At 41.0% G+C, this 18,412-nt stretch overlaps 1 protein-coding gene across 7 annotated transcripts in view; it reads right to left on the minus strand.

The window, feature by feature from the left end:
* Nucleotides 1–18,412, minus strand: part of KCNK2 (potassium two pore domain channel subfamily K member 2) — a 158,234-nt gene that overhangs the window by 115,568 nt on the left and 24,254 nt on the right. For all 7 annotated transcript variants that reach the window (XM_061625206.1, XM_061625205.1, XM_061625207.1 and 4 more), the window contains one exon: nt 10,595–10,706. In XM_061625206.1, coding sequence (XP_061481190.1) covers nt 10,595–10,706 — 112 coding nt within the window. The remainder of the gene's footprint in view (nt 1–10,594; nt 10,707–18,412) is intronic.

The following is an 18,412-nucleotide window of genomic DNA, read 5'->3' on the forward strand; positions in this document are numbered from 1 at the left end:
AGAACAGAGCAATCATAATGCCAAAATACAATTTAAATAACATCCCAGAAGAATATAAAGATCGAATAAGGAACAGATTTGAGGCTTTAAACTTAGTTGACAGAGAACCAAAAGAACTATGGAGTGAAGTCAGAGACATTATCAAGAAGAATGCAAAAAGACAATACCTCCAGTTAAAAAAGAGAGAAAGACCTCAATGGATGACTGAAGAAACTCTTAAAATGGTTAAAGAGAGAGGGAAAGCAAAAGCAAGAGGAGATAGAAACACGGTCAGAACCCTAAATACAACAATACAGCGACTAATACGTAGGGACAAAGAGAACTATTACAATAGTTACTGTATAGAAATAGAAAACAAAAAGGGTAGAACAAGAGCCCTGTTCCAAAAGATTAAAGAAATGAAAGGGAAATTTAAACCAAGAGTAGGGATGTTGAATAATCAACAGGGGAACACACTGACTGACCGAGATGAAATAAAAGGAAGATGGAAGCAATACACTGAAGAACCATATAAAAGAGATGCCAGGATGACAGATTCATTCACGGAGGAACCGTATGATAAAGAACCAGAAATTTTAGAATGTGAGGTGAAAGCTGCTCTGAAAATACTTGGAAGAATCAAGTCACCAGGAACAGATGGCATACCAATAGAGTTGCTACAAGCTACTGAGACTACATCTGTCCCAGAGCTTGGAAGTTACTTGTAATTCATTACAATTTTAAATAACGAGTGGGTAATTCCATTACATTTGGAAAGTAACGGAACGACTAGTAATTTCCCTACTTTTCAGCTGCGACTTTAACGTTTCCACGTTAGGTTGGAAGTTACTTGGGGGCGGGAACAAGGGGAAGTCTTCAGCTCCTGGCTGTGATTGTTGAACATAAGACATGTGCCTCACACTGGACCTCTGCGCAGACTCTCTCTTCCCTCATGATCTGTGTTAGGAGGCACGAGGGAAGAGGTGAATAGGCAGGGGATTGTGGAGCGCTAGCGTCTGAGAGAGAAAAAATGGACGCTGGAGGAAAAAGCCAGGGCAAGGACAACGGATTGGACCAAGATGAAGGAGGTGTGAAAACTGGAGGGAGAAATATCAATAATTTAAGATATGCAGACAATACCATACTACTAGCAGAAACCAGTAATGATTTGGAACGAATGCTGATGAAAGTTAAAGAGGAAAGCGCAAAAGCAGAACTACAGCTGAATGTCAAAAAGACTGAAGTAATGACAACAGAAGATTCATGTAACTTTAAAGCTGACAATGAGGACATTAAACTTGTCAAGGATTATCAATACCTCGGCACAGTCATTAACCAAAGTGGAGACAATAGTCAAGAAATCAGAAGAAGGCTAGGACTCGGGAGGGCAGCTATGAGAGAACTAGAAAAGGTCCTCAAATGCAAAGATGTATCACTGAACACTAAAGTTAGGATCATTTAGATCAGCCTTGTCCAACCTTTGGGTTCCCAGATGTTGCTAGACTGCAACTCCCATCAGCCCCAGCCAGCATGGCCAATGGTCAGGAATTATGGGAACTGTAGTCCAGCAACATCTGTGGCCCAAAGGTTGGACAAGGCTGATTTAGATCATGGTATTTCTGATCTCTATGTATGGATGTGAAAGTTGGACAGTGAAAAAAGTGGATAAGAGAAAATCAACTCATTTGAAATGTGGTGTTGGAGGAGAGCTTTGCACATACCAATGACTGCGAAAAAGACAAATAATTGGGTGTTAGAACAAATTAAACCAGAACTATCACTAGAAGCTAAAATGAAACTGAGGTTATCATACTTTGGACACATAATGAGAAGACAGGATTCACTAGAAAAGACAATAATGCTGGGAAAAACAGAGGGAAGCTGAAAAAGAAGAAGGCTAAAAAAGAGATGGATTGATTCCATAAAGGACGCCACAGACCTGAACTTACAAGATCTGAACAGGGTGGTTCATGACAGATGCTCTTGGAGGTCACTGATTCATAGGGTCGCCATAAGTCATAATCGACTTGAAGGCACATAACAACAACAAATACAAAAAGAAACATCAATCATACTGATAAATGATTATTACAAACAGCAGTCTGTTGTATTGTAAGCATTCTGACAGAACACAAGTTTACAATTTTGTCAGATCCTCTAAAAGTTAATGAGGAGTGGAAATGATGTGTTAGCATGTTACAGTATAAAACTATTATGGCAATAATTAGGACAACACTTTGGTTGGGTAATTCTCTGTGGCTTCAGTTTAGGATCGTATTCATTCTAGTTCTAGAAAGGGTTAAGATGTAAATGTACTGCCTTCACGTCGATTCCGACTTATGGCAACCCTATGAATAGGGTTTTCATGAGGCTGTGAGGCAGTGACTGGCCCAAGGTTATCCAGTGCGCTTCATGGCTCTGTTGGGATTCGAACCCTGCTCTCTCAGGTCATAGTCCAGCACCTTAACCACTACACCACACTAGTATAGGAAAAAAAGACCAATCAAAGCTTGTAATAAAGGTCCTCCCACTACACCTTTTAAAAACTAACCATTTGATCTCTGCTCTGGCCTGTTTACATTCCTTTACTAGGAAACAAATCTTCACTTGTTCTATTTTTCTAAGAGAAACATGCCATCCCTTCAGAGAAGGTACAATTCCAATGGTTCTTGTGAAATCCTTTGGAGGCCCCTTCTTTAAAAACCATCACTTGACCCAACATATATCACCACATTCCAAATTTGCCATTCTTAGGCGAGGTGCTCAAGCATGTGGTAGCAACCCAACTTCAGGTATTCTTAGATGAAACTATTTGTTTAGATACACTTTCATCTGTCTGCGGGCTATTTTGGAACAAAAACTGCCTTGGTCAGGAGATGGACATGGGGAGTGCAAACCCATCCTGGACCTTTCAGTGTCATGTAATATCATGGTATTACATGGAGATACCATGGTATCTCTTTGGATTGCCTAGAATGGGGCTGGGAGACATTTTATTCTGATAACTTCAGACCTTCTTATCAGATTGTTTCTAGAACATGGTGTTAGGAGGCTGCTGGCTTTCAGCCTGTTGGGTGTCACAGTGTTCCCCATGCTATTTAAGAACCACACAAAACACTGGTTTCCAGTATGATAGAAACAGCCCCATTGCTCAATTCTATCTTCTTGTGTTAACAGCTTGGGATCGGTCAGGTGGTGGCTGTGACTAGGTGCTTCTTAGGAGTTTCAGCTGATGTGCCATTTCCACCCTTTTCTTGAGAAGCTGGCATGGTTATTCATATCCTAGTCACTTCCAGATTTGATTACTGCAATGTACTCTTTTTGGAGCTGTATTTGAAGACTGTTTGGAAACTTGGTTTGTTAATTTATTGTGTATTTCAACAATTTTTATACTGCTTAACAATGAGGTCTCCAAGCGATTTACAGTAATATTACAAAAATATGATAAAAGATACAATCAGTTAAAATTAACTGTAAATGTGGCTGCGAGAATGCTTAATGGGCCTTGCAGACTGGATTGTATAACTCTAGTACTTTATCACCTGCACTGGCTACCAATTCATTTCTGAGCTAAAGTGCTGGTTCTAAACTTTAAAGCCATAAATGGTAGGGATGTTGTTTGGCTCTACATGTACCCTCAAATAATGAGGTGATTTGGGGTAGTCTTTCACATAACTGATTCAGATCCTGTTGTTAACTAGGTGTGTCAAGGAGGATCAGGAAGTGACCACCTTTCCAAATAGTCCTATTACCTAGGTTTTTCCATGAAGATAAATGAATGACCATTCCCTACCTTCCCCTTTTTCTTTTCAGGGGGACAAAACTAAGGTAACAGGGCAAATGCCCATAGCTTGAGAGGTGAGTTGGATGTAGAGGAGTTGGGAAAGGATGGAAAGGTTATTTTCACTTTGACAGATAGGTCTAGCTTTTAATTGCAGTGGATTATTTTTCCAGGGCACTTCAATCACAATGATTTCGGAGGGATGCTGAATCAAAGAAGCTGGTCATCGTTTTCATCTGAATTTTGGTTATGAGAGCAGGGTGTAAGTGGTGGAGACAGACTTATTAGGTTGCCTGGCTTCCTTCCCAATCATTATATTTTCTAACAAACAATTTAAAAAATCATACTTCTCTTTTTGCTTCCCAGAGGCTTCTTCCAGGAAGAAAAAAACTTGTAACTTTTGGGTGTATTTTTTTGATAATAACAAAGGTAAAATCACCTAGCCCCATTACCTATTTGTCTGAAATTTGGCAGGTTTCTTACAAGGGTAGCGCCCTTATGTCCCCAGTTTTCAAACTGTTGCCAAAAAACTAGCAGAGAAAATATGATTTCTGTTTTTCCACCCCAAAATGGTAACATCTTCCCTTGTGGGAGAATTGCTATGTCCATCTTTCTGAAATTTGGAAGGCTTCATCCCCTCAGAAGAGGCAATCTTGACTGTAATTTGCATCCAATTCTGGCAGAAAATAGAAAAGACTACTTTTAAATAAATAAATAAAGCTTCACTGCATCAAAACTCGAGGGTGGAACTGCCTGATAATTGGCAGCCTTAATCATAGGAAGAGACAACTGCTTGCAAATTTCACCCAGTTACATAGAAGGGGGGGATAACAATTTTTAGACTCCCATTATAGTAAATGGGGCAAAACAGAGCTTCAAATATAACAGATCAGATTTGGGCCCAAATACAAATCAAACTGAACAACACACAGTGGATCTGAAGCGGATCAGGCTGCTTCCAAATGCTACAGCTGTAGATGCAAGGTGACTTTTGTGGTCACTGCACATCTGTACTCAATGACCTGGGACCAAGTATCTTAAGGCTCACCTCCTTCCAAATTAATCTGCATGACCTTTTTAATTGTCATTTTAAATGCACTGTTAGTTTTAATTGTTTTAGCTATTGTTTTAAATTTTACATCTTTCTTATCCATCTTGAGTATTTTTTAAAAAAATGCAAGATGAAAATAATTAATAAGTAAATGTTGTAAAAGAAAATAAATTCACTACATTTATCATCTCATTTAATATCCAAGACAAGTTCAGTCAGAACTGCCCATAGCCACACAATCAAACAATTATAAAACATGTCTCCCTCTTATAAAAGATATGGCAATACAATTTCAACAGTATTAAAAGTATACACAGAAATCCATGTTGCAGTTTACAGTTGACAGCCTGTTTTTATCCATCATTCCCATTAATTTCATCACAGTCATCTTTATCACAATCTATGCTGTGATTGCCTATCTCACATATTAAACCTAGCAATACAAGAGTTCATTTACAGGATCGACTGCATAAGTTTTCAAGACAACATAGTCTTCATTTTATAGCTAAATCCTATGGTAAGGAAGATCAAGTGCATGGGCTATTAACCAGTGAAGAATGATACTTTCTTGTATTGGACAAGTAAGATGTTCAGGATATTACACTGGTGTGCATACTCAAGACAATGAAGTTCTATTGCATAATGCCATGCAGAAGACATAAATTGCTGTAAAATGGGTGTAGTTGGCTAGGACAGGGGAGTGACAATAAGTGTGATCCTATCAAGGTAAACAAAATCTAGCCTTCCTTGTTTCTTTGGACTAGTATAATTCTGTACACACAAAACTAAAAAAAGAAAAAAGAAAAGAACACAAATTGCCCATAATCCAAACAACCATGAGATGCTTGGAATAAGGTGCCAGTTTAGGAGCTCATCTCAATTGGACAGTGTTTGTATTCATATATTAATGATAAACTATGGATTTGATCCATAGGATGGTAAGGATCCTAGGATAGAGTCAAGCTCATGTACTTCCCCTCCCCTTTGCTCCCAATTTAAATTAACCACAGTTTAGAGATGCGCCCAGCCTCTAAACTGTGGTTAATCATAGCTATGGTTTGGTTTGTTGAAACAAGTGAGCTTCATAACTCATGTTTTGAAGTTGGGTTCTTTCAAATGAACCACAATTTGTCATAGTCGCTAATTGTGGTTAATCACAAATGGAAGTGCCATAGCTCAGTGGTAGAGCATATGCCTCACATGCAGGTTCAATCCCTGACATCTCTAGGCAGGGCTAGGAGATAGTTCTGCCTGGAACCCTGGAGAGCCATTGCCAGTCAGTATAGACAGTATTGAGATAAATGAACCAATGGCCTGACTTAGTATACAGCAGCTTCTTATATTCCTAAGCTCATTTCCAGTGTGACCAGTGATATATGCATGAATATATTTTAAACATGGATCAGTTCCAATCATGTATTTAAAAATGTGTGTGTGTTTGCATCTCTGCGTCATATTTCACTGTGTCATATTTCACAGCAAAAGGGTCACACAGAAAAGGAGTGCAGCTTGTGGTCTGACTCCACACTGTCCTTTTCACCAAGAACATTTCTCCAAATCAAAGGAAGCAGAAATAAGGAACTGTATCCAAACAGTTCCACTAGCGTAAGGAGCTTCAGCTGCACAATGGAACATTCCCCCCTCTGCTCTCTCTGTGTGCCCCCCACATGACACCTAAATCTGTTCCGAGGTTCCCACAACAGTCCAGAGCAGATCTGTAGGTCAAGCACAGGGTGAGGTGAAAAAGAGAGGATTTCCATGTGCAGCTAAAATTCACTGCGCTAGCAGAACTGCCCAAGGTGATTAGAAGAGGCTGCTCAAAAATGTGAGCCCCCTCCCACTCTCTGAAATGAGAAGTCCCAGGAAGAGATAGGCACATTCTACCTCAAGCAGGTCTGTCTCACACTCTTCTGCTCCTTACTAGTCTACTCTCTCTCTTCCCAAAGGAAAAAGCCTAGATTGTTTATATACTTACTAGTGGCTGTGCCCTGCTTGTTTGCTTGTCAACCCCGCCTACCCTCATCCCTCACCAACCCCCACTACCTCCATGGTAACTCCTTAGACCTTCTGCTTTCACTTTATGCATGTATTAAGCCCCCATTTCACCTTCCCAGACCCCTTTCTGATGCTGCTTCTTTCTGTTCTGTAGTCCTCCCTTTGCACCCCATTTGGTGCACCCTTTATACTCCCTCCCTCTATCTCATATCCCCCCTCATTTACTCATATGCCCACTCTTGCTCATCCCCAGCACTGCAAATGACCCCAGCCACTTCTACCTGCCCCCTACCCAATTCCTCCTCTTCAGCTTTCTTCCCCCTATCCAGTCACTAGAGGCATAAAACTGTCACACATAGAGACCCTTCTTTCTGCACCCAGACTTTCCCTTAACCCCTCCATTATTTACAACAAACATAACCCCCCAAGAGCTACCACCCTCTATCCCATATCTTCCCTCATTTCTCCTAATGCCTGTCCAGCTTCACTCACCAATCCCACCCTGACACCTGCTCCACTCACCAAACACACTTACAGGGTTGCACTAATGTTGCACCTCCCTCCCCCCCGCCATAGGTTGCCAAGGCACTTCCTACTTGCCTTTCTGAGGTTGCCAAGGCACCTCTGTCCCTCCCCTTTCCATGGGTCATCAAGGGATCTCCCTCTCCCCTTTCTACAGGTTGCCAAAGCACTTCCCTCCCCCTCCTCAATGTTGCCAAGGCACCTCCCCCTCCCCCTACTATCCACCCTCCTTCTTCCCCCCATCACATGGCCTGGGGGAAAGGGAGACCTCATGGTCACAACACTGAAGCCTCCCACAAAGTGGATCCATGGGTCTCTCAGGGTGCTGCCTACTCCCTCACTTTCCTTCCCCATCATCGTCCCTTTGGCCTTGAGCCCAGCACAGCTGGGCCACCATGCGGTCACTTGTCTTATTTCTTCAGGTTTTCTCCCCACCTGTCTTTAACCCAGCACAGTTGGGCCACCCTCTACCGCACCCTTCCCTCTCCTTCCTTATTCCCCCTCTTGAGTCCAGCATGACTGCAACTCCACCCGCCACTCACCTTTCTTCCCCTTCCTTCTCCCAGTGTGGTCCAGTGCGGTTGGGGCACCCCCCATTCCTGTCTTCCTTCTCCCCCCTTGCCTTGAAACCAGCGCAGCTGGGCTGCCCCCTATCCATTTCCTTTCTCCTTCCTTCTCCCCCCTCCTTGAGTCCAGCATGGCTGGGGCACTGTCCGCTGCCTACCACTCACCTTCGTTTCCCTTCCTTCCCCCCCCCACTGCCTTGAGTCCAGTATGGCTGGGCTCTCACCTGCTTTTTTTCCCCTTCCTTCTACCCCCCCCCCAGCCTTGGGTCTAGCATAGCTGGTGCCTTCTTACCCCATTCTTTCTCCCCCGTCCTTGGACCCAGTGCAGCTGGACTACTACCAATGCCTGTCGGCTCTCTCAGTCTCCTTCTTTCGCTCTTCCTCCACCTTGAGCCCAGCACCTGGGTCACACTGTAGTTTGCAGCACCACCTGTCTGTGGTGCAACAAAATGCAGCATGACGGATTCAGGGCTTACAAAATATTATATAGTTAGACTAACTTATTTCACTTTGTATTTATACCTGTATGCTGCAATTTCATAGAAAATATCAAAGCAGTTTACAATATCTATATATACACAATAAAAACACATGAAAAATTAAAACAGATCACCAGCTGTTACAGAACGTGTCTGCATAGGTCTGGTTTTCAGCAAATGTTTAAAATGTAGACCATAAAAATCAACAACACAACTCAAATTTAAAATTAAGCACAGCAGGTGGACAATCCATCAATCTCCAGCTGGCCTCAGTTTTCATCATCCCACTGTAAAGGCCTGAGGAAAGAGAAGAGTCTTCACTTGGTGCCAGAAAGTAAACAACAGCAACACCTGAGAGAAGAGGGCATTGCACAGCTGGGACACCATCACAGAAAAAGCCTTATTACATGTCACTGTACAATGGACTTTGCCCAATGGCTGGTCAATGAGAAGAGCCTTCCCACAAATCTTAATGCATAGGGAAGCTGGTACAGAGAAAGGAACTCCTTCAAGTATTGGGGTCCCAAGTTGTTAAGGGCTTTACAAACTAATATTAACGCACGCAGTGCAGATTCTTCAGACTTGGCACTGTGTGATACATTCAAAGTTTGGTAGCTCTGTTCTATGCTAGAACCATCTTCAAGGGTAACTCCACATAGGGTAGACTTACAGTAATCAAAATAAGAGGTTACCAGAGTATGGATTATTACCATGGCCAGGCTGCCTCTATCCAGGAACTACCAGAACTGATGAATCACTTCACCATTTGGGCCTCCACTGGCAAAGATGGCTCATGGAGTTCCCCCAAGCTACAAACCTATTCCTTAGAGGGGAGTGTAACCCCATCCAGAACAGGCCATCTACCCAAATCCCATACTGAAGAACAACTAACCCACAGCATCTCCATCATATACAGATGTAGTCTCAGTTCATTGGCCTTCATCCAGTGCATTACTATCTCCTAACATTGGTCCAGCACCTGTACCACTTCACCAGATTCCAATTACTAGGGGAAATAGAGCAGGATGCAATCCACATACTGATAGCATCATCTCACAAGCCTCCCTGTGACCTCTCACAGGAGCTTCATATAGATGTTAAAAAGTTTAGGGAAGGGGGAGGATGTAACTGGAGGGGGGGGTCACATCTATGTAAGAGGCCTTTGGGGGCTTCTCCCTTGTCTGTAAAATCTCCTACTGATGATCATGGGGAAGGCTCTCATGTGTGAATGCCACATGCTACCCTTTCTCCCTTCCCCCAAGGTAAGGCTTTTTGGCTTTGTGAAGGCTGAGGACATATCAGGGAGGAGGAGAATGGTGGACAGGGTGGGATTTTCCAGCATTCATGTCAAGTACTTGAAAAGCCTCCAGGGGCTTTTCAAGTGTTCAGTACAAACAGCCAAAAATCCTACTTTGTCTGTGTCACAGTAGGATGGGTGAGCAACACATCTAAGGCAAGCTTCTAGAATTGGCTGAAGAGAAAAGTACTAGGGAGAACAGACTGCATGGACGTATGCTGTAGGAAGGGAAGGGTTCTGCTCTCCTCCTCCTCCTCCATACGTCCATTTTCTATCAAATATGGAGCCATCTCATCCCTCTTTCTGTGTGACAGGGGCAAATCCATGTTTAAACAATCTAGACACACACCACGTGCCTAGTTTGGCAGGGTACAACTGTCCATGTAGCATCAGATGTAAAGGATGCATAACACAACAATGTTATACAGAATTTTGTTGCATGCTGCCACAAACCCAACAAAACCCACAATGGTTTAACATTTTGTCTGTTACAGGTTTATAATTAAAATGCATTTCCCATAAAGGCTGATTCCTTATAATGTTGAAAACACTTAAAGTTTATAAAAATAGCTGTCAGGAATTAAGAATGGCACTTCTGGAGACCCAGATCAACAGCATAAACCACAAACTTGTTTTAAAACATAAAAATTCCAATAATTTGTTTAAACCATGCACTAAATTAAATTGCTACCTTCACTTTGATGTAAACTTACTTCTTATTAAGGTTTTCATACCATTATTGACTCTAATAAATGTAAACATGCATGTCTACAAATGCTGATTTACCCAGCATCTCCAAACTTAAAATATAAAATATTATTAAAATAGACAAACAAATTTTTCAAATAAAAACATGTGAATATACTAACTAAATTTGTTTCAGGTAATACACCGTTCAAAACAGAATAATAAGTTGTGTCCTACCTATGGTGGTAATAACAGTGCCAGCAAAGAAGAAGGAACTTCCCAAATCCCAATGACTGTTAGACGTGTTTCCTTTAGGATTGACTCCTGCATTTATTGCTGCCACTACTTGCTGTAAGTTTAAAGAAATATTTGTCAATATTTATGAAACATAAGCAAGAATGTTAGAATGTCAACCTGATATAAATAAATAAGGGAACACAAAATGTGGTTTTTGGAGTTGTGCAACTGGCTTAAGTTTTAGCAGCATCTGACTAAAGCCTGAAGCATAATTAAATACAAAATATTACTTATGTAAAAAAATACAAAATACTCATTTCAAAATACAAAATATTACTTATTTCTGCAATTCCTGTGAACCCTCTGTGTTTTATATTGGTAAGAAATCAAAGAGTTGTTAAGGCACTAGAAGTTCAAGAAACTACTGCTATTAGAGGGCAGAGGAATCCCACCGTCTATAGGTTTTGCACAAGATCCTGGTGGAATATGAAGCATATAGCTTTACATTCAGCTTTCCTGACAATCCTCTCAATCCTAACTGAGATCCGTCACCTGGACATTCACTAGCTATTATATAATCGGTTGTATTCAATGTAGCACTAAGTAACTCCTTGCGTGAGCAGAACAACAACTGCTTGTGCAACAGGACTTCTGCCTTCCTCCCACACACACTCACGAAACCTGTTCTGGTGGAAAGTCCCATTGTGCAAGCTGAAGTTGTCCACTCACAAAGTTATTTAATTGAATACGACCCAATGCAAGTTGTAGCAGATGCTTTAAAGCAGAGCCTAAGAAGTCATAACAGCACTGTCTCGTTTCCCTTTCTTTGTTTTATCAGTCAAGTTTGCATACTTAGTACTCAAGGTTGCCTGAAGCATCAATCTTTGATCTAACACCAAAGGCCATGGCTAGCTATGGTTACGGTGGTTAAGGAAAGGCACTTTGAAGAGAAGCATGATGTACTTTAGAAAGTCCACAGGTGTCAGGTAAGTTGCCCTTTCCTATGGTGGAAATGAGCAGTTACTTTAGCGTAGAGCAGGAAAACAACAATAGAGGAGAAGTGACACTTGACATCTGTTGTCCCTGCTCAGCCCCCTTCCTTGTAGAGACTTGGGTAGCCATGCCAACCTGCTCTCCCATCTAGTGGTGCTGTTTCTTAAAGCCAAGGCAGTCCACAATAAAACAACTCTCATTCATTATTTTATCATGGATGAGGTGGCTACCTAGTGTGCACTAACGAGACCTGGGTGTACATGCTGGGGGTCCCAGACCTTACCAAGCTTTTCTTGTCTGAGTATTCAGTGGGGCAGCAGTCCAGATTGGAGGGGGAGTGTGACAGTCATCCATAGAAGTTCCATCATTCTCACCAAGAAACCAATCCATCAAGAGATGGATGTGAAGGATTACACTTAGTTGTGGATTGCAAAGACCTGAGAAGGGTCTTCATGGTGTGCCACCCACCCCACAGCTCAACCTCTTCCCTGAGTGAGCTGGTGGAGGTGGTTCAAAGAACCATAGAATAGTAAAGTTGGAAAGGGCCTATAAGGCCATCAAGTCCAATCCCCTGATCAGTGCAGGAATCCAAATTAAAGCATACCCAACAGGTGGCTGTCCAGCTGCCTCTTCAATGCTTGCAGTGTTGGAGAGCTCAACACCTTCCTAGGTCATTGGTTCCATTGTTGTACTGCTCTAACAGTTAGGAAATTTTTCCTAATGTTCAGTCAAAATCTGGCTTCCTGCAACTTGAGGACATTATTCCGTGTCCTCCTGCACTCTGGGACAATTGAGAAGAGATCCTGGCCCTCATCTGCAAACTTTCAAGTACTTGAAGAGTGCTATCATATCTCCCCTCAGTCTTCTCTTCTCAAGGCTAAACATGCCAAGTTCTTTCAGTCTCTCCTTGTAGGGCTTTGTTTCCAGTCTCTTGACCATGCTTGTTGCCCTCTTCTGAACCTGTTCCAGTTTGTCTGCATCCTTCCTAAAGTGCAGTGTCCAGAACTGGATGCAGTACTCAAGATCAGGCCTAACCAGTGCCAAATAGAGGGGAACCAATACTTCACATTATTTGGAAACTATACTTCTGTTAATGCAGCTTAAAATAGCATTTGCCTTTTTTGCAGTCACATTGCACTGTTGGCTCATATTCAGCTTGTGATCAACAACAATTCCAAGATTCTCACACATAGTATTGCTGAGCCAAGTATCCCCCATCTTATAATGTGCACTTGATTTTTTTTTCTAGGTGTAGAACTTTATACTTATCATTATTATATTTCATCCTGTTGTTTTCAGGCTAGTGTTCTAGCCTATCAAGATCACTCTGAATATTGTTTAGCTATCCCTCCCAATTTTGTATCATCTACAAATTTGATAAGCATTCCCTGCACCTCCTTATCCAATGAAAATTCTGATCCAAAAAATGTTGGGCACTGGGCTCAGGACCAAGCCCTGTGGTTCTAGTGACATGTTGGAGAACCACATGACATTACTCTTTAGAGATTTCACTATCCATGATATCAATAACTAGAAACTGCAGCTAGTGCAGAATGATTCTGTCAGGTTGCTAAATAGGACAGCCCAATGTCACTTACTACATTGTTTTTGTCACAGAGCGATTTACAATTATTTAAAAAGCATGCAGATACCAAATTTAAAATGCATCAAAAGATAAACGGATATTTTTACCTAAAAGTGTTCAGCCTGCAATAACATAAAAAGAATATATCCTACCCGGCCCAACTAAATGATGAACACCAATTAAGAGCTAAGAGCCTGGGCGAACAAACACATGCATTTACTGTCAGTGAGCTACCAGCCACAATTCAAGATGTTAGGATGAGAGTACAAAGCCCTAACTGGCCTGGCCTAAATATCTACAAGAACGCCTCCTGCATATTAACCATTTCTGCCTTATACTCTGCAGGGGAGACCCTGTTGGCGGTGCCAATGCTAGGTGCTGCCCAGTTGGTGCTGACCCACAGCAGGGCCTTCCCTATAGCAATTGCCGATTTATGGAATGCCTTCCCTTAATGAGCTGCATCTGTCTCCCTCATTATTAACGTTTAGAAAGAATTGTAAACATTTCTGTTCACCCAGGCATTTGATGGCTAAAATATACTGTTCCTGGAAACCTTGAAATTATTTAGTGATGAGAATATTTGATTGTTATTAAATGCTATATTGTTTTGCTCTAGTATTGTTTGCTACCCTAAGTATCCTTTGGGGAGGATGGAATAGAGATTTAAGAAATAAATGAATATCTGGAATTTTGGCACTGAAAACATATTTTAGTCTAGTTATGATTCGGTGAATAAACATCCTGACACTATGGGTTTCACTGCTGAAACAGCCAATAAAATCAATATGGTCCTACACACTAAATTTTATTTATGCACTGGCTCCATGATCACTCATGATTAAAACAACCCTTGAGTGCAATCTAACTTGCACTGAAGTCAATGGCTATATATATATTGGTTTATGGATGAGGATGTCCGTACCCCTTAATCCCAAATTGTATACTTCCACAGAGAACATACACATTAAATACTTGATGTTTCTGATAAAATAAAAGACATGCTCAAAATAAACATGATTTTCAATGCATCTGAAAAGTAAAATAAGTATAATAAAGAAATAACTTTTCACTGCTTCACTGACAACTGATTTAACAAGCTATGTCACAAGGAGGTGTTTGGGTTTTGGTGCTGACTTCAGCCTTTATTAACTTAGATCCTGCAAGCCTAAAAGTGCCTAAATCCTTATTTCACTGAATCTGTATTTGCATACTTAATGAATGCTGTTTTAAAAACTGATCCCAAACTTGGTATTAATTCCCACTGATCTGGTTTTAATGGAACTCCCTGCAAAATAACTGTGCTTATCATAGAAATACTGGGAACATATATACATATGACCCATTATGTGGATATAAGAAGCACTTGTTCAATAAAGCTTAGGTCCAATTTAAATGTAATATGAAGTGAGCAAGAAGAACTTGCTCATAATGCACTGGCTGCATTCAGATGTGGGAATTATTGTGTTATTTTCCTGATTATAATGCTAGCACTTCTGTCCCAATTTCTAATGTTCCTTTCACAATGAAATACCTGTTGTGTTATGGAATTGTGGGCTTTTTTCATCAATGTACTGCCATGTGGTGCTAAATTTCATTCACACCAGTAGACGTGGTGTGACACAACAACAGTGGATGTCATTACACAGGTAACCCCTCCTTCATGTGCATGCATGCTTCTGTATGCCGGAATACTGCCCCAAATTTCATTACATTAGCAACAGTGGTGTGATCCCAAGAAACCACGGGAAAAATAAAACATCAAACTTCCACAATGTTCTGGGTTAACAGGGTTGCAAACTGATTTTTTCTCGAAGCAATTAATACAAAAATGAGCACTAAACTTCCACTTGATTCTGCTAGATTCCAGAAGGGGCTTTTACATCATTTGAAAGATCACATAAAATGTGAAAATTTACAGGTAAGGAAACATTGGGGGAATGGAATAAAATGCTGTCTGCATGCAACCACTGCATGTGTCTTGCACCTTATATAAACAGGTTGTCTTGCTCATATGTGCATTGTAAGCACACCAGGAATCAGTAGCCCAGACAGATGCTTCACTGGTATGCTACCACTGCACATGTAAAAGCTGAGGGCTCAGCTTGAAATATAATTCTGGCAATGGGAGAGTTCTTCTTGCCTACCCAGCATGATGTTAAAAACCACGCCTCATTATTTCTACATAAATATGCATAGCAACAAATTCTTATGGTTTGGCTTCAGCTTTAGCACCATAAATATGACTTATTCTAGTTTAGACAAAGGCCAGTCTTATTTCTGGTATACATTTGCACCAGCCTACACAACATCTGTTGAATTAGATCGGGACACTAGAGCACCCTTTCCTATGAGTTCTTATGCTCTCACAATAGGGGGTGGACTTACTTGATTTCTGTTGTATATGCCATAATTTATGGCTATTGTTTTTATATAAACACAGAATAGAATCATAGAGTTGGATATATCCAACTCAATTGTATTGAGTAAAATCTCAATACACATAAATAGATATTTTGGAAGCAAACTAGGAGTCCAGGAGTTGCTATCCAATCACATGCTATATAATAATACTAGCATGAGCAAGCTGGGAGGATGGGGAGAAAGAGAGCTCTTCTAGACATGCCCAAGGGCTTACATATGCCCAGTGGAGTCCGTGACTTTTTGGGTTTACTTTCAACAACATCACACATGCTCAAAAACAATATAATGAGCTGAAGCTTAGATTCTGATAGTTCCACACCATTGATCACCTTTGAGTAAGCCACAAATATGACACTTTAAAAAAAAACATATATATGCTACTGTCAGAACCATCAGCATTAAAAACTGCAGTGTCCATACATGTGAATTGTTAACCAGGAGCAGATGGCACAGTGGCACCCTCTTGACACCACTTACCTAGGCAAAGTAGGGAAGGGTGACAGTCAGGCCAGGGCTGTGTGTGTGCACTGTTGGGAGCACCAAATTGGCTCCACCACTCCCCCTATCCAGTCCAGACCTCATCCCTTCCCTTACCTGCCCCCGCACCATCCAGGTAAAGCCAACGGCATTGGGATGGCAGCCCTGCTCCACTGCACTGACTGTTTTTGCTGCTAACATCAGGATTGGCCCAAAAGGGAAAAAAAAGTCCCTCTGCATTACTTCCTACCTTCTCCCTTTCTGGTGATATCCATTCATGTATAGCAGAGCCTTTCATTTTGGAGGTTTTTAAAGCGGAAAAGCATCTGGGCAGGGTATTCCTTTAAAGTAGCAACCACACTGCTGCATCTTTGTTTGAAGCTGGACTGAGAGAAGAACTAAAGGAAGGAGTCGCCGGGTATATGTTTATACGGTTATTTTTTCAAATCTCTGCACTGCTGCCAGTGTTGAGAATATTGTTAATGATGTCTCAATACTAATTGCTCAAGGCAACAACAACAACTGTATAAAACAATATAAAAAGCAATTTTACATTAACAAATATGTGGTTGATTTTTTTTACAAATTCAAATGTGTATGGTCTCATTTAAAGAGTCCACATAACTTCTGTTTGTTCACATGAATGTTACCAGAGTAGGGCTTTCACAAACTCTTCAAGCTGATTTTTTCACATGATGAAAAAAGCAGGGAATATACTTCTAGGCAGAATGCGTCTGAGACAAACTACAGAGACATGGTACATGGATACTCTTGACTAAACTTTACAGTATTTAATGCAGGGATGGGGGACCTGTGGATGCAGCCAGGTAGGTCCAGCCAAACTAGTTGTTTTATATCAGTGGTTCTTAACCTGTTTGGGTAATAAACCCCTTTGAGAATCTGATGGAAGCTATGCACCTTCATAAATAAATCAATTTATTTTACTGCATTGGAAGTTGATTTTTTGTGTGTGCTCTGTTTACAGATACCTTGAACCCATCTGTGGACCCTCTAGGGGGACCATGGCCCAAAGGTTAAGCAGCCCTGTTTTAAAGGGAGGGCCCCAACTACCTAATCATTATTATCTTGGGATCTCAAGATTATCTCGGGAACCTTGTGTTACATTTCTCCTATTTAATCCAGTTTTCCCCAATCGAGTGCTGCTGGAAACTGAGCTATGTTTTATTCAGCTAGCCTATAGTCTATCCTTAAAGATGTGTTTCTTACAGATATATTTCATGTCTATGTGGTAAAATATCTGGTCATAAATCCCTCTATGTGGAAATGGCAACATTCTCACTAGTGTGAATGGTACATGAAACACCATTAGATCAATAGCATGTTATACGGCAATTTATGTTTTTATTATAGTGCTCCAGAATTGCATTATGAGACATTACAGTGCAATCCATATGGTTTTAAGCAACTTACTGGCTTTTCCAGAACAATACGTGCAAAGTGCTGACCTGCTTGGTACTTTGGCTACACCACATCATAGCATATTTTCATTATATATATATATATATATATGGAGCTTATAAATTTTGATAACCTATTAAATTATTTAACTTCAGGTGTATATGGCACTGTGATTGATCACCATATTAAAATAAGTCTCCCTGAGGAAATGGTACAATGTTAAAATCAAGATAGACATAGAAGGTCAAATCCTCAAGCTGTGCATATTTCTGTTTGATTTTATAAGTGGTAATTTAGCCTAAGACAGCCAGTGTGGTGTAGTGGTTAAGGTGTCTTATGACCTGGAAGACCAGGGTTCAAATCTATACACAGCCATGAAGATCACTGGGTGACCTTGGGCCAGTCACTGCCTCTCAGCCTCAGAGGAAGGCAATGGTAAACCTCCTCTGTATACCGCTTACCATGAAAACCCTATTCATAGGGTTGTCATAAGTCGGAATCGACTTGAAGGCAGTCCATTTCATTTTTTTTCCAATTTAGCCCAAGGTTATGTGCAATACATTTATGTTGGTGGCAAGCTATTACTTAGCTAGCAGATCCATCATGGCTGTTTTCACTGACTGACCACTTGCTTCTCTGCCATCTTCCCTTACACTCAAGCCCAGGACTAGTACCAGCAGGATTAAAAGCAGAAGAGAAGGGAAGGAGAAAACGTAGGGCAACTTTCATTCACTTCAGGCAAATGTGACCTAGGCTAAACCTGTCAGAGAACTTGTTGACTATGTACACATTTAGAGAGACAGAAAATGTCAGCATATATTGAAAATGTCCACATTTTGGGCCATCTGAATCAGCTTATAAAGAGATTACTCCTGTGTTATTTGTGTTATATCAGTGCATAGCTCTGTGTGGCCAATTACAAG

The sequence above is a fragment of the Rhineura floridana genome, chromosome 4 (genome assembly GCF_030035675.1).
Source record: "Rhineura floridana isolate rRhiFlo1 chromosome 4, rRhiFlo1.hap2, whole genome shotgun sequence".
In the NCBI taxonomy this organism is placed as follows: Eukaryota; Metazoa; Chordata; class Lepidosauria; order Squamata; family Rhineuridae; genus Rhineura; species Rhineura floridana.